This window comes from Podarcis pityusensis (assembly GCF_964106645.2).
Source record: "Podarcis pityusensis genome assembly, chromosome: 14".
Taxonomy (NCBI): Eukaryota; Metazoa; Chordata; class Lepidosauria; order Squamata; family Lacertidae; genus Podarcis; species Podarcis pityusensis.
In genome coordinates this window covers 40,572,678-40,590,179 of record NC_138039.1, presented here as the reverse complement: position 1 = coordinate 40,590,179, position 17,502 = coordinate 40,572,678, and the positions used below count along the sequence as shown (strand labels likewise).

At 40.7% G+C, this 17,502-nt stretch overlaps 1 protein-coding gene across 4 annotated transcripts in view; it reads right to left on the bottom strand.

The window, feature by feature from the left end:
- CEP152 (centrosomal protein 152) overlaps nucleotides 1-17,502 on the bottom strand; it is a 45,568-nt gene that overhangs the window by 18,119 nt on the left and 9,947 nt on the right. For all 4 annotated transcript variants that reach the window (XM_080980244.1, XM_080980243.1, XM_080980242.1 and 1 more), the window contains exons 6-14: nucleotides 16,730-16,889; nucleotides 15,151-15,291; nucleotides 14,342-14,481; nucleotides 13,467-13,667; nucleotides 11,137-11,284; nucleotides 9,445-9,536; nucleotides 7,123-7,262; nucleotides 5,025-5,223; nucleotides 752-859 (exon numbers count right to left, since the gene is read on the bottom strand). In XM_080980244.1, coding sequence (XP_080836370.1) covers nucleotides 752-859; nucleotides 5,025-5,223; nucleotides 7,123-7,262; nucleotides 9,445-9,536; nucleotides 11,137-11,284; nucleotides 13,467-13,667; nucleotides 14,342-14,481; nucleotides 15,151-15,291; nucleotides 16,730-16,889 — 1,329 coding nt within the window. The remainder of the gene's footprint in view (nucleotides 1-751; nucleotides 860-5,024; nucleotides 5,224-7,122; nucleotides 7,263-9,444; nucleotides 9,537-11,136; nucleotides 11,285-13,466; nucleotides 13,668-14,341; nucleotides 14,482-15,150; nucleotides 15,292-16,729; nucleotides 16,890-17,502) is intronic.

Sequence of the window (17,502 nt, the reverse complement as noted above, 5' to 3'; positions counted from 1 at the left end):
GGAAGGCATCAATAAATATTCTGACCTCATAGTAAGATCAGCAGACTAATCCTGTGTTACCAGCATACATTATCACTTCCTGTGCGAAAGTTTTCTACAGACAATAGTCTTCTTCCAATGATAAAGCCATGATTCAGGAAACATACAGATAACCAGCTAGTCATTTCTCTTGAGGACTGTGTCCTTTCAACTACAAAATGGGCAAGGAACTTGTAGGATGGTACAATGGAACAAAGGAATAAAGATGTTACAGCACTCACTTGTTGAAAAAGATCTCTTCCTTCTCCATGAAGATACACGGGCTCAAAATAGTACTTAAACCTCAGATTTTCAAGTTGAGCAGCTCAAAGCTCCAACAGGAGCTCTTTGCTCCTCAATGATGTCCCAAATCAGCCCTTGGTTTTGCTGGATCATGGACCAAAGAATGGGTGAGAGATGTTGTTGCCTTGCTGGTACAGGTTATTGATGGGGAGAGCATAACTCTCAAACAAAATGCAAGGACCCCAAACTTAGGTTCGGCTTCCTTCAGGATAGGTATATCCTCCCCTCCCTCATTTTGCTTTAGTGTGGGTACTGTAGCAAATTACCATGCACACTTTTTATAAGGATCCCTTTACTCTCAATATCAAGATATATATGCAACAGTATGTGTTCCCACTCTCAGGTCTCCAACATATGTAAGCCATTTTCTGAGTGATCCCATTGCATCCTATCCTTAGATGGAAAGAAAACTGACATGGTAAAAACCCACCTCAGTTTCCTGTTTCAAATCCTGATTTCCCTTTTTGAGCTTCAGCATTTCTTCAGAGACATTAGACTGTACGGGATCAAGTAGATTCTCTATATTTCTTCCTCTGGGCTAATAGAGGAGGGGAAAATGAGTCCAGACAACATAAACATATACATATATATATACAAATATACATATACAGCAAAATAGCTCTGTGCTGCCCCAATCAGAGGTAAGACTGTCCTTTCCTAGAAGACGTAACAGTTTAAAGTACCAATACCAGAAAGAAAAAAGGGAGGGAGGGACTAGGGACTGCTAAATTGTCAGGTAATGAAAAACTTTGTGAGAGATGCCAAAGAAAAATTTTTCACAAAGCCACTTGTGAAGCCACTCAGTACATGTCATCTGGATGAAAGCTAACACTGGAACATTTGAAATGAATCAGAAATGAAGCCCAACACTTTCCAAAAGCGAAAAAATAAAAATGTAACCCCAACATGCAATACTTACCACTCACAAGGTGAATTTGTCAATTATGCATATCAGGGTTGCTAACCTGTGGACCCCCAGATTTTGTTGGGCTACAACTCCCAGCATCCCTGGTCGTGCTGGCCAGGGCTGATGGAAACTAGTCCAACAACATCTGGAACGCCATGCTAACCATCCCTGATGCAAGTTGTTGGCGGAAAAAGAAAATACAAAGCACAGAGAGTACCAAAACACAGCTCACTTGGAACTAGATCCAGATAGGATTGTGTGTTATATACGTGCCTCTTTTTGCTGGCTGGTGCACAATAGGTTTATGCTAAGTGGAACAAAGCCATGATTGCAGAGCACAGCACAAAGCCGTCAAATTATGTCCTAACACACTGTTATCCAAAAACCTGATGTAAGTGTCTGTGTTTTATTTGGTATGGCAGGTAATGCAACATGGATGCTATAGCAAGTAGGGCACACTTGTGGAGTTTTAAATATTAGGGCCAGCTGGGCAATTTTGGCAGAAGAATAACTATTGTCAGTGTTTCCCACATGAATTTCCAGGTCCAAGAACTGTCTAAGCAGCACAAGAAGCAACTAAATGATTCACATAACTGTACTTCTAAGTAAATATGTTTCAGCATCAAGGCAAAGGTTTCAACATATCCAGTACAGTCCATCAGCCAGCACTATCATATTCTAGCCATTTTATCCTAGGCCAGTAAACCAAGTTATAGAACCTAAATTACAGTACTCCATCTTATTCTTAAGCAACTCTCTCATGTAAGCAAAAACATCACATACAGTTGTTCAGCACGAAGAGTGTGCTTTAAGCTAAGCACATGAAATTAAAATAACAAAAGGGTCAGTGCATATAGCTGTAATAAAACTTGGCTCCTACCAAAAGGGCAGACATCAGTTTCTTATGAAGAAAATCACCTGTTTTATTCTTTGTGTAATATTATCTAGGACAGAGCTTTCCAAACTTTTCATGTTGCGGACACTTTTAAGACATGCATCATTTCACGACACAGTACAGTGGTGCCCCGCAAGACGAATGCCTCGCAAGACGGAAAACCCGCTAGACGAAAGGGTTTTCCGTTTTGGAGGTGCTTCACAAAACGAATTTCCTATGTGCTTGCTTCGCAAGATGAAAATGTCTTGCGAGTTCCTGCGAGGGTTTTTTTCCTCCTCCCCCCCTTTTCCCAAGCCGCTAAACCGCTTATCAGCTGATCGGCTAAGCCGCTTAACAGCTGATCGCTAAGCCGCTTATCAGCTGATCGTTAAGCCGCTTATCAGCTGATCGTTAAGCCGCTTAACAGCTGATCGCTAAGCCGCTTATCAGCTGATCCGCTAAGCCGCTAATACTGTAGCGCTAATCCGCTAAACCGCTAATGGTCTTGCTTCGCAAGACGAAAAAACCCGCAAGAAGAGACTCGCGGAACGGATTCTTTTCATCTTGCGAGGCACCACTGTAATTCAGTTTTACTAGCAAACTGGGGGTTAAACTAACCCCTTTCAAGGCCCAGGGAGCAATTCGTGCAACACACCTACACACTGCAGCCAACACACTAATGTGTCGCGACACAGTTTGGAAAGCTCTGACCTAGGGCATTGCCTCCAACTACAATAGCAGCCATCTTCACCATCAGAGGGCTGCATCTTCCCATACTGTATAGGAAGCACATGGCTTCTCCAAATACTGAGTAGAATTCGACAAAGTTTTGCTCTGAACAGACCCAGTGAAATTAATGAGCATGCTAGGTCCATTAATTTCAATGGGTCTACTCGAAGTAAAACTTTATTGAACACCACCCATTAATTCACCAGCAGTACTGCATAAATATTATTTACCACATCCACCACATCCACCTAACACAATCCAAGATGGTGGGTTTTTTTCTCCTTTTGGTTCATACCTGGTTAAAGCAGTTGTTAAGGAGGGTTGAATAAACCTGAGGACTAATCAAATCCAATCATCTGACACAAATATGGGGTGTAATTATTATAGCAACTATACTGAGTCTTTGTATTCAATACGTATTGCAACTATGAGTTCAATAATACCATCCAGGAGTTGGCAACACTTAGCCCCTGATTTCTGGATGATCTAACCACCTACAATCATTTACAGTCTCATAAACTAAATTCTAAAGTATAACAGTATGAACTACTTTCATGTCCGTAATTATTGATATGTTTGAAATTCAATCCAGGTTTTAAATTTAATGGGGTGGGGGGAAATGCTGGGTACCCCCAATGAGCAAATTAGGGTAGGTGAGACATACAATATGCACAAGATAGGACAGAATAAGTAAGACAATTCACTAGTCTGGGATTCAAAAGTCATGTGCTGTTCAATCAGCTACTCAATCTCAACTAAGCACTCATATACTGTATTCTAATGTACCAAACTCCACCCAGGACCAGCTGTAAACACTAGGGGTGGCAACTTGAATGAAATATTGCAGGTGCTCAGGTAAGCCCCACCCCACATAATTGATCACATGACATGGTGCACGCACACCATTTGAATGGCAATGCCCATTCAATATATTATTGCGGGGGCCGAAGCCCAAATGGCCCCCTAGGTGTTGGCTCCTATAAGGTAAAGGTAAAGGGCCCCCTGACCATTAGGTCCAGTCGTGACCGACTCTGGGGTTGCGGCGCTCATCTCACTTTATTGGCCGAGGGAGCCGGCGTACAGCTTCCGGGTCATATGGCCAGCATGACTAAGCCGCTTCTGGCGAACCAGAGCAGCGCACGGAAATGCAGTTTACCTTCCCGCTGGAGCGGTACCTATTTATCTACTTGCACTTTGACATGCTTTCGAACTGCTAGGTTGGCAGGAGCAGGGACCGAGCAACGGGAGCTCACCCCATTGTGGGGATTCAAACCGCCGACGTTCTGATCGGCAAGTCCTAGGCTCTGTGGTTTAACCCACAGCGCCACCCGCGTCCCAGGTGTTGGCTCCTATAGTAAACACTTAAATCTGCTCTCCAAGAGGCCTTTACTCTTGAGGAGCCCTTCTTCACTGGACAGCTGCCTGAACCTGCATTTTCTGGCATCTACTCTCTCTGGGATTGGAAGGCTGCTCAAAAGAGGGCTCTTTTGCCACTGTTGAGTTCCACTAGTGCAGCTACAAGGACACCCACACTACAGTTGAGGCAGCAATGGGTTGAGCTGAAAACTATAGGACATCTATGGTAGCATCTGCAATGAGTGTAGATTGTCCTTGGCAATTCTGGGAAGGCTCCTTATTAGAGTTTTGTCATCTAGGTCCTTATCTTGCATCACAGCCACTGCTTAGAAAAGGATGACTCTGGGGGAAAAGGAGGTGGTGATGACCCAGAGGGTTACAGCAGAAGCATCTGAGAGAAGAGTTATCATTCAAGGGAAGAAGAACCCGGGCACATCTACTACTGGAGTTTTAAGTTTCTTCATAAATTTGGCAGGACGTGAGTAATGCTTTTGAGCTATGGAGAACAGAAACAGAGATGAGAAAGCTAACAGCAAAAATGGAGAAACTCAAAGATGAGTGGCAGTAATCAAACAAGTAATAATAGAGAGAAGAATATGGGCATTGTGGAAATGCTGAAAGAAAGGATGTATGAGAAAAGGCTCAGTCCTGGCTGAAGACAGGAAAAGGAGGAACCTAGGGTCATAGGAATGACCCAGAAGTTTATCACATGTTTCTTGACTTCCTGGGCAATTGTAGTTATAGCCCAGGATACTGGATGTCTCGTTACTCCAATTGAAAAGAGAAAACTTAAAAGTATATCAATATTTCAAAACGCACCCCACAATTAAAACAAACCTCATGCACATTTGTTTTCACTAGTTGTTCCTTCAGGTCTTCAACTGTTCTCTGGTAATCATCAAGGTCACTCTGTAACCGAGAAATACGGTTCCTCTTCGTTTTGTTACTATTCAGTAAACGTTCTAGTTCAATCTTCAGCTGTAAGATGATCTCATCTTTAGAAAATTCTTTATCTGCTTCTTTAGTCAGTGCAGCGCTGTTGAACATTCCCAAATGGGGAGGGGGGGAATAGTTGCATTAGTAGCCTATAATTATTGGGAGACTTTTGAGATTCTGAGCCACTTGGAATTATTTTATGTACTAAGGCTGCATCCTAAAGTTCCATTTCAGTGAGACTTGCTCCCAAATAAACAAGTAGGATGAGGCAAACAGTTTTATCTGTATGTATCCATTGCCTTTCAGGTTTGCTTTGAAGCGGCAATAGAAGTTGACCTGGTATCTGGTTCTTGGACTGTGTATTCATTGCAGACAGCTCTAGCCTTGCAATTCTAGGATGCTATAACTGGCAACAGAGTAGTTTAAAATGGACTCACTATAAAAGAGTTTAAGGCACCTGCTTACTTAAACGACAAATGAAGAGCTCACAAATTCACTTTTGCATGTAGGTATTATAGGATATACGGATTACCCTTCCAGTTGGCTTGTGTCACTGGGGCCTCATTTTCAACTTTCCCCGTAACTGATTATAGCAGTGCTAGCCATTCAGTTTTTTACCTAAGGAGAGTAATAACCATCCTGCTTATTTTAGTTACCGTATTTTTCGCTCTATAAGACACACCAGACCACAAGACGCACCTAGTTTTTGGAGGAGGAAAACAAGAAAAAAAATATTCTGAATCTCAGAAGCCAGAACAGCAAGAGGGATCGCTGCACAGTGAAAGCAGCAATCCCTCTTCTGTTCTGGCTTCTGGGATAGCTGTGCAGCCTGCATTCGCTCCATAAGACGCACACACATTTCCCCTTACTTTTTAGGAGGGGAAAAAGTGAGTCTTATAGAGCAAAAAATACGGTATTTATTGCATTTATATACCATCTTTTATCTTCCAAGGATCACAGGGTGGGGTACATGGTTCTCCTCCTCCCCATTTCACAACAGCTCTGCAAGGTAGTTTAGGCTAAGAGATGGTGAGGCAGTGAGCTTCATGGCTGAGTAGGGATTCAAACCCTGCTCTTCCAGTTCCTAGTCCAACACTAACCAGGATGCCACACTGGCTCTATCAACACTTCCCATAACTAATTCTAGCTGTGCTACCCATTCAGTTTCTATCTAAGGAGAGTTGTGAACTCATCATATGCCCACCTAGTCCCTTCCCTCTCAATTTTCCAAGGGCTAATAGAAATTGCATTGTTTAGACATTCTTCGATCTGGAGTACCATTTAGAGATTATCATCTAGCTATTTGGCATCTTGTTTTGCTATAGTGCTATTATTTTATTGAACATTTTCATCACTGTTTTACTGTTATTTTTGTTGTACTGTATGCTGCTTGAGGGCTTACCCAAGAAGTGGCTTATAAACTGCAAAACAAACAAGACCAAATAAACTTGCCCTAAATTTTTGGTTCTACAAATATAGCTCAAGCTGTACACCTTCAGCTTGCATATTTTTATGCTGGCTTAAAAACAAAGCCTTAACACCACACTACATGGCAGCCTTAAACTTACTAATAAAGGTTTACACTGTATCTTTACATCAATCTTAAACACAACTATTACAAGTCCATTCTCTTCTTATGAAAACCACTGCTACTTTGGTAATAATCTACACAAGAAAAACGAATAGAAAGAAAGCAGTAACGGTTGTATTTTACCAAAAAGTACAATTTAAATATGTAACGAAAAACATGTATCACACAGGTACATTAATAAGGGGAATAATTTTAGGGGTCCAGGGAATGGGAAGGCAACAACTAATTCTTCAGAATTACTAAAGCTAAGTAGATACGGACTTGAACAGTCCCTTGGATAGCAGACTACTGCAAGCCCAATATGAAAGTGAGATTTAAAATTTTAAAACATAATAGGGAGATATGATACTATTTGGACAACATTTCAGTATTAGTCATTTTCAGATTAGAAAGCTGTTCACCCAGTACCTGTTAAGTCCAGTTTTCTTTTTAATACCCAAATCTACATAAGAATCAGTCACGTCTCCACTTGGGTCACTGAGAAACACACCATGTTTCGCAGCAGATTCATATAAAACCAATTCTTCTTTAAGTTCCTTTAACTCTTCCTAAAATACAGAGGGGGATGGAAGATAAACAAATCCAGAATCGGTTAGGAATATAGGCCTGCTAACATTTAACCAATTATTATGAGCAATTAACGCTCGTCCAAAAGATGCGCAATTGTGCACAGCTCCAAACCCAGAAATAACCGAAAATGTCATGAAACATGTCACTAAAAGGGTGGAACGGGAGCAGGACTCACTTATACACGCTGGGCACAGGGACTGGGAATGGAACCCCCGGCAAAATGGTTGTTGACTGTTGTGAGGGAACTGCCATCAGCTCAGAGGCGAAAGGTGGAAGGGCAGTCGAGTTATAGGGAACCTCTGAAGATCTTGTGAAGCAGTTCCTCCTCTGGCGAGGAGGAAAGCCCCTCCTCCAGTGGAGAGGAAGTGGTGGGACCAGGGGATGCTAGGGAGAGACTCAACACCGAGCCTGAGCAAACCAGAGAGGAGGGAAGTACCCCTTTGCCAGCGCCCATTCTGCCAGTAGATTTCGACGCAGGGAGGGGAGGAGAAGGTTTGGGGTCACACGACTGTTATGCTGGGGGAGGTACAATGACCGACCACTCCCAGATTCCGCTAGCGACTGAGCCAGACATGGACTTGCGATGCTCTTCACTGTAAATAGTTTTGCACTAAGAATAAAGCCTGGAAAGGACAGGTTGGAGTCTTGCTTGTTTGCTCTCGAGCAACCACACCACCATCTGACAACTGTAGTCACAGCTGAGTGTGCAGTTAAGCATCTGTTTAATTTCTTAAAATACCTATATATGACAATGATGATCTGTAGGCCAAATAAAGTGAAACTGGTAAGATATATATATTATTGTCATACACTTCCCCCATGTTGGGCACCAGGTAGTATCTGATCAAAGGAATTTACTTTATCAATGAAACAGCTTCAGGGACTGACAGATATTCATTGGGCCACTTTATTCTGGAAGTGTCTGAGTGCTGTCTATTACAACCGACTGATTACTGGAAGAATCCAGGTGTGACACTCAATGACACTGTCTCCAAGAATTTGGGGCAAATGCCTAGTGGAAAGACTCCTTTGATTCCTGGATTTTATTAAGATGGGTTGAATGCAAGAGGTAACCCTATAGTATGCACAGATATCTTTGATGGGTAATAAAACTTCATTCATTCATATTCTTAATGGCAGCACACTTCTCACTACAGATATGTCATTAAGTGCCATTTTTCCACTAGGAAATAAATATAAAGGAAATTTTAAAGTAGGCTAAAGCTCCAGTTCTACAATGAATGCACGGGGTGGCCTTTTGTCATGCTTGCCTACACCATCCTCTGCCAATAAAATGAAACAATCTTATGGTGTGATGAAAGAACACATGGGATAAGGATTACCCTGTATTTTGCACACTTGAGGAGGGGTGAATCCCACGCATATTTACAGTGGTACTTCGGGTTACATACGCTTGAGGTTACAGACTCCGCTAACCCAGAATATTACCTCAGGTTAAGAACTTTGCTTCAGGATGAGAACAGAAATCGTGCTCCCGCGGTGCGGCGGCAGCAGGAGGCCCCATTAGCTAAAGTGGTGCTTCAGGTTAAGAACAGTTTCAGGTTAAGAACGGACCTCTGGAACGAATTAAGTACTTAACCCGAGGTACCACTGTACTCTGTTTTAATCCTCAATGAGTTCAACAGCAAGCTCCCTAGTACATGAATTTAGGACCGCTGAAATTAGTGACAGTAAAAATAAACCTTTCAGTCTAGTCTCCAACATCACAATGATCTCAGCATACACCAACATAATATTTTTAAGAATGTTTATAAACTGTTAAAAAATATCAGCGCAGCAAACTGCAATATATGGGCATACAAGCATAGAATGCAGCGTAAAAAGCTTGGGAAATCAGTGAAGGTTTAGACCTGGCAACAAAAGCATCTCAAGGCTACTGCCAGGCGCACTACCATGGAGAGAGTGTTCCAGAAACAAGGCACCATAAGAGAGAAGGCTCTTTCCCCTGTTGTCACATATCCAGTAAAGATAGTTTTGAGAAGAGCCTCCCCTGGACACTTGAAGACATAGCTAGGCTGGTATAGGGTAGTGTTTTTTCAGCTATTTGGACCCCATGCTGCTTAGAGCTTAGTAGGTAAGCACCTTGAAATAGTGCCCAGGCCAAAACCGTAAAGTATTTAAACAGGATAATAAACCAACCTGCAGAGCCTTATTCATTTCATTGCTTATCAGCTGGACAGACTGGGCTTGCTGAAGCTGCATGCGTAACTGATTTGTCTCCTTGACCAGACCTGAAAAGAAAGAGTTGGAATTAATATATTGTGAGTATACGGTAAGAATGGCAGAGGCGGGGGGAGGGGAGGGGGTTGTCAAGTGACCTTGACTAAGGTCTATTTTGACACTAAGAAGAATATACATTAATAACTCAGATTAGAAACAATAATCAGGTAGCAGCATTTTTAAATGTACCCTTTTAAAGATGCACTGAAATGCTGGATTTTTCTACTACAGAGAGGATGCGGACATTATGGCCCTATGTGAATGGAAGGTACTCAAGTTCTCAGTTGTTTTTTTAAAAAAAAATCTTTTCCAGCATTTGAGACCGTGGCAGCTTTATTTCCTTTGAGTTTTTCCTTGCACTTTAAAATAAAAGTAATGATGAGTACATAAGACACGTCCAATGTTTGCTTTTCTTTAGCTTGCCCGAAGCTGAAGGAAACTGTGAAACTCTGCCAAAAAAAACAGGATGAACAAGGCTGGCTTGGTAAAATAGTTAAGTTTTGGGTTTTTTTTTAAGGAACAAGATGTCTAAATGTATACAGTGGTATCGTTAATGTCACTTACAGAGGCATTTCACAGTATTTCTTTAGCCAGCAGGAATATTTTTCAGTGTGGAGTTGGCAGGGCTTATGTCACTTAAGTATCACCTGCCACACTCATCATCACTTATTTACCTTGTTACGCAAGGTTCGCTTAAAAGGGAGTTTTATTCTACTGAAACTTTCCATCTTTCTCCTTGCAAGAGGCCTCTCACCACCTATGCCACCTAGGTATCCGATCTAGCCGCTTTTTTAGGATGACACCCTAAGCAAAGAAAGTGCTATATGAGCTTCATCATAATGTATGAGCAATCCAGGATTATTTACATATGATGAGGGGCGTTCTTAATTCCTACCTCTCAAATAACTCTTTTTACCACTGATTTGTTGGCCAAGGAATACCTGTACATTTGCCACGGAATCCTAAGTGTTTTTCAGAGGATTCTAGGGCGCAGCATGTATGGTGTTTGTAGGATTTGCTAGGTAAGCTTGTTGGGCCAACTTTTCACCCTACACCAGGGGTTGTCAACCTGGTCCCACCCACCCACTAATGGGTGTTTCAGGATTCTAGGTGGGCGGTAGGGGGTTCTATGGCACAAGCTGAATCCTTCTTCCATCGAGCACTGGTGGGCAGTAAGAAATTTTACCATCAAGTAAGATGCATTAGTGGGCGGTAGGTATAAAAAGGTTGATTACCCCTGCACTACACAAACCAAGAATGCATTCCTAGAATGTGCCCATTGATCACCTGCAGCTGTGAATCAATAGGTTTCTGCGATATCAAATATGCAGGTTACCAGGGCTCTGTTATAGTTGCTGTTTCCATTGAGGAAACCTGGAGTTCCTCAGAAACAAATTCAACAACCAATAACTATCATGCTCAGCTGGTACTTAAGAATAGCATTAAGCTATTGTCCCGAAGGAACTGACAAATGGTTTCTTCATCTGCACCTAGCTTTACTCTAAAGGTTACTGTTTTGAGACTATTGTGATTTTTCAGGGAAATACCTGTTCAAAACTTGAGCAGATCTTCATTCCTATTTGCCACCAAAACAATGCAAATATGACAAACCTGTCTGCAGCAGATTTGCACACTGGTTTTGGCTTTCTTCTAGACTTCTTGAGAGCCGACTGATAATTTCATTTTTTTCCATTTTGCTTTCCTCAAGAGTTCTTTCAAGTTGTTTCACATGTTCCTTTAGATGGCAGCAAAGTTCTGACTGATAAAAAAATTGTATAAAAAGTTTCCAATCAATACCTTTACAAAAAATTTATGCCACTTTCCCCCTCCAAAAAGGACTCAAATAAGCTTACATTAAAACACAATTACCAAGCTAAAAGCAGCATCACAGAACAAGAGCACAAAAGAGGCAAAACAGCTAAGCAATAGAATCAAAAGCTTATTTAAAGAGAAATGTCTTTGAACACAAACAGCAAGCAACACAAACACACACCAGAATGGGTGTCCATATAGGCTACATTGTTCCCAATCAAGTTTAATATTAAAATCATCCATACTTCACAATTGGGTTTGGGGGGGGGGGTGGAACACAAAAATATAAAACTATTTACGTATACTCAATTAAATAACACAACAATTGAAAAAAATGTATAGACATTTTGTTTTTTCCCATTCCATTGTAAGCTATCTAATTCATCTTCTGGATCTCAGATTTATACCAGCAGGGGAAAAGTTTAAATAGTTCCAAACTATAGTTCTTCTTCATAATTGATTTTAAGGGGAACCAAGTTCTCTCAAGCTGGTTTTTGCTCTGACTTTTTTCTCATCACAGTAAGCGTAGACATCATGACCAGATACCATTTTTTATTATTATTAATCCACTCTCCTTCAGTTGAGATTCCTTAAGTGTTTCATTTGGCTGCTATTAACATTTTTGCTTCAATTAGCAATTCACCACCAAATTACCATGTTCTGATTGTTATTATTATTTTAAGATGTAAATTCTTTTTGGGGTAACAGACACAATGGTATATTATATCCAATCATATTTTGCATATTTTCCAAAATATCTCTGCATATATACATCATATAATCTGCTTCACTAGTGAATTATTTTTTTAAAGGGAGGGAGGGGGAAGGAAAATAAAAATTAAAACAACACTTTAGGGATGGTTCAGGTATCACAAACTTAGTCCAATAAACTGTGGTTTCTTAAAGGAGCTGTTGCAAGGATAGCTTGCTCCTGGCTTGATATATGAAACTACCCTTAGAGTTATTGCTATTGCCTCTTGAGCTTTTTGTGGGATGAATCAACTTTCTTTTCAGCCACATTCTTCAAAATGGTACCTCCAGCACTCAGCCAGGAGGGTGGCTTTTTTCCTCATGTGGGTGTAGAAAGAGGCAGGAACAGAAAAAGATTAAAAGGAGTGCCTAAAGCTTTTTTTTTTTTTTAGTTTAGACCACCCCCTTCTCAGATTTCATATGTTATGTCAGTCGGTAAAGTCTCTTTAAGGTTTTAAATCACTTCTTTAGTAAATAAAAATGAAGGTGGGGAAGTATGAACCAGTCCCAAAGATGGCTCCTTTTGGAGTGAGCTTAAGTACAGTGGTACCTCGCAAGACGAATGCCTCACAAGACGGAAAACTCGCAAAACGAAAGGGTTTTTTGTTTTTTGAGCTGCTTCGCAAGATGATTTTCCCTATGGGCTTGCTTCGCAAGACGGAAACGTCTTGCAAGTTTGTTTCCTTTTTCTTAACACCGTTAATACAGTTGCGACTTGACTTCGAGGAGCAACTCATAGCACGCGGTGTGGTAGCCTTTTTTGAGGTTTTTGAAGACTTTGGTGATTTTTGAAGCTTTTCCAAAACTTTTCCAACACCGTGCTTCGCAAGACGAAAAAAATCGCAAGACGACAAAACTCGCGGAACAAATTAATTTCGTCTTGCGAGGCACCACTGTAGATAATTGACATTTATCAACGTTAAGAGCAATGTCCTCCAGGGGCCTCTGGTGGTGACCCTGGGAAACTGCAGCCCAATTTAAAAAGAAAAAAGGTTTTGCTTCTAATAGTGGTGGGGCAGGAAAGAAAGCTGGAGTATAAACAATTTGAAGTCAAGTGATCCCCAATTTTTTAAGAATGATTTGCTGAATTAGATCTTCAGCATTACAGAATCTTGTCAAAGCAGGTCCATGACTGGAAGTCAAAGGAGTGAGGATAGTTACCACCATCTGTTTCAATTTCTAAAATAAAGGAGAAAGCCACTGAAGTCAACTGAGCTCTGTGGTTTTGTAGTTTCCATGCATTCTGTATGCTTCCCTTCCAAGTGTATTTTCAAATGGAGAATTGGTATTTAGAATCTTTGTCAGATGGAAAAAGCAGAACATCGCAACTTTTCAAGACCTCTGTGTGATAGTTTCAATATTGTAAACCTCAATCTGACCTGCTCCTGGAATGCTATATTCCTAGCATCCAGTTTCTGCTGCAAAGACAAGGCTTGTTCTTCATGTTTCTGTTTGAGTGCTGTAACGATCGCCTCATGCTGCTCTCTTGCTCGCTGGAGGGTGTCAGAGCGTCGAAGTTCCAAGAGCTGCTGCTGCATGGTTTCCATTGCAACTTCTGCAACTTTAGACTGTTTGATCAGCTACAAAAACAAACAAAAATCAAACAGGAACATGTGTTAGTTCAAAATGATTCTCTAGCCACCTAAAAAAAAAAAAATTAATGACATAATTTCTCTGGTTACAAAGTGTTCTTCAACTTCTTAAATAGAATGCCATATCATATGTTACGAAGCAAGTATTACGCAACTATATTTGGCTAAGAATATCCATAATAATCAAGTTTTTTAAAAATGCTAATACATAATAAAAGGCCAGTTTTGCTTGGAAATGTGGACTGTTTGCATATTTCTTTCCCAAAGCAATTTACAGCATGTAGTTTACTTCAAGACCATGATGTCACACACTTTTCTTAGTCACTGATTAATTTCTGGATGATTACTGCTTCTCCAAGATTTTGCTACCAAACGTTATCTGAGCTGCTATCAACAATGAGATACAAGAACCCTTTGATTGTTCTTTATCTGCTGCTTAATATGATCTAACAACATTATGATTGAATTTAGTTGCAGACTGTATCCTGTAATTCCCCTTTTAGTATCTGTGATAGCTTTCCAAACAATCCTAATCCAGTTGAGTCCTACTATATATGGGTGATGGCTCTCTTTTCTTTATGACATCACCAACAAAATTCTGAAATGTTGCAGTACTGTGGCAAATCTTTTAATAACTATGAGAATTGTAATAGTTACCGTACCTGCTCCTCGTTGGCAGCTAGTGTCTGAATTTGTGTTTCTAAAGCTTTTATTTGGCCTTCAAGCTGAATTTCCCTTTCTTTGGCATTTTGATGGAGTTTTTGACTTTCCTGGAGACTGAGACACATGCCATCTTTTTCATCTTTTTTAAAAAAGAAAGAAAAACATTTAAAATCGCTAGATTAAGTTTGAGGGGGTGGGGAAAAGGACTACAATGTCTACCTGTCAAAATGGCCCATGGGTAGTGGGGAGACCAAACGATCTTGCCCACTGGTTGAATCCTGTTCCCTACCCCTGAAATAGAGTCAGTCCCTGCTCACAAGCAATTGTAAACATTAATACAAATGCAGTGATCAGCATGCAAAGAATGAACACACAATTTGTCTCTAATGAAATAATTTAAATTTAGGGTCCAGATTGGTGTAGTTTTAATTTAATGGACACACAAACTATAGTTTGGACAATAAATGATAGCAAAACAACAGTGTGCTGCCTTGTTTATTATTTGTAAAAGGCACTTCAATATTAACTCTTGCATATCTGGTCCTTTTGGCATTTTATCTTTGTTATTTCCCAAACTTCTAACACACCTCTGCCAAGAACGCAAGTGATCTCGGTCAATAATCCCAAGTGGGAGTGAACTGGGGGAAACAGCCTCAAATTCCAAATCAGGATTCCTTCTGGATCTAATCTGGCCTACGGGCAGGGGGCTCCCCACCACTGCCAGAGAAGAAAATCTTTTATTTCTAAGGGAGCTAGAATCCTCACAAACCAAACCAAAACTCTGCCTCCCCAAGGCAAAGAGATTTACCTTTTACAATTGCAAGCTGATGAGACAGATACCTAATCTGCTGGGCTCTTTCTTCCAGCTGGTTATTAAGTTCTTCCAGTTTTCTTCCTTTTGCTTTATTAAGAACCTGAAGTTGCAGAATCTGCATGTTGTCTGGAGAATCTGTCAATTCAGATACAACTTCCAAGCATCAGATATTAAAATATGTACGCTTTCCTCAACTAATATAAATATGGCCATATTTTTTTTAATGGGGGATAATTATATCTTGATAAAAATATCAGACGTTTTGCCAAATGCATCTTTGCTTCTCTTTTTAATTTTGATTCCCACCCCCCACCTCGATTAGATGGCAGAGCCGACTATGAAGCAGGGATCAGAATATTTAAACTCCCAAAACCCCACAAATGAAGTCTTTGCCGTCCCAGAGCTGCTGGGCAAGCAACTTTACCTACAACATTCTGGCATTTAAGTGGGATATTAATTACTAAAATAAATTGAGGGAACTCAACCCACCAGGCAATAGCACTGTGGCTGCTTGCAATTTGACCATTCACATAGACTTCTTCCTCCCTAGTTCCCATTCAGTTTTTGTTTATGAATCTTACACAAATCATATGACGGAAACGCAGAGAGCCTTCCACAAAATCAAGAGTGGAGCGGTCTGAGCGCGTGTCTTGTGAGGCTTGTTGTGAGCATGTTGCCTGAAGGGTGTATTCATGGCTGGCTGGTTTATCTGCCAGAGAAGGCCCCTTCAGGATGTGACTGATTTTTTGTTCTGCTGGCAAATAGTGAACCAATCACTGCAGCAACTATCAGAGCCTGTGTTTATTATGGGTAGGAAATGTCTGAAAGCTGCTCAGTGTGAAGGCAGTACACCTTGCAATACACACCTGTGCTGTGCTGTGCTACAATCAAGGCCAGGTTTTCTTCTGCAAAGATAAGGAAAGCTTGTGCCTCTTTTAGCTGCAAGCATGATCTGCCGGCCCCTTGGTATTCTAGGTATGCTTTTGTGGTTGTGTCTTCTGTCAGGACCAACACTTTTGTGGCAAATGGTGACTGTGAAGTGTCTTGGTGCTAGACTGACTGCCCTGAGCGCTAGCCAGTTTATGGCATGTGTTGCTTCACTGCTTGACCAAGTTGTTTGCGTCCCTTACTGTTGGCAGTGTGCATTTGGTTAGCTAGGATGGATCCAGCCACCAGCTCAGAGGCTGTTTCACCAGATGTGTGTGCATCTTCATCACTGCAAAGGTTTTTCCAGTTGAGAGCCAAAGAAGACAGTAAAGAAGGAAATGAAGTTAGGGTTGTTGTTTTTTAGAAAATACTTCAGAAAAAGAGCAATAAAGAGAAAAGGGCAAAGATAGGGCAGTAGAAGGAAAGGAAGCCAGCAGAGACCACAGACAAAGAGAGCAGAGCAGGGGAAATATAGCCACTTTAGGAGAAGGCAGGGACTAAACTGAAGAAGCCTAAAGGGAAAAGCACATATAGATCAACTAGTCATATGTCCCTGACTTAGGCAAATCACAGGGCACCACCGTCTATAAGGATATCTCATCTGCTACCCACAGAACATCAATTCTTAGAATAATTAACAACTTACCCTCACCAGTACCCAAAAACTCTTGTTGCATCTCTTCAAATGCGTCATTTCTTCTTGTTGCATCTGGAGAAATAGGGACTGATTGCTGGATGTTATTCTGGTATGGCTTATATACTACTTTGTAAGGCTCCACAGTTGTTTCTGAAGTGCCACATTGCAACTACAACAGAAAAGCATAATTTCTTTAAAAAGTATAAGTCGCTTCTTACATTTGTTATCAGAGTTCCAATACCCAATTAAGAAATATACATGTACTATATAGTGCCACATATAAAGGAAGCATATATAAGCCCCACTTTTCCCTTTAATACATATGACTGGATTCCTACTCCTTGCCTCTCGTCACCCATGTACTTTATTTTTTTTTCTGTTGTTGTTTTTTACAAAGTAATAATCATAAATAAATATGAATAAAAATGTGTACCACTGAGACCATTCCATTGTAACTATCCAACCTCCCAAAATTTCAACACCTCTTGCAATGGTTGGACCCCTTTCCATTTTAACAGTACAAATTCTACAAACACCTTCCATATCTCCTCAAAATTATTTCTCGTCTTACCTTAATGGGAAATGTTAATTTATCATTAATAGCTATATCCCACACCTCTTTTTACACCCATGTACTTAAAAGAAATTACTTCCTGTATTTTCTATTTGTTTTTGATACCAGGCTCAAACAATATGTAAAATGTAGTACCCCAAGACCTCAATTTGGAAACCATTACTTGGAAATAAGCCCTAATGATTTCAACAGAGCTTAGACCCAACTC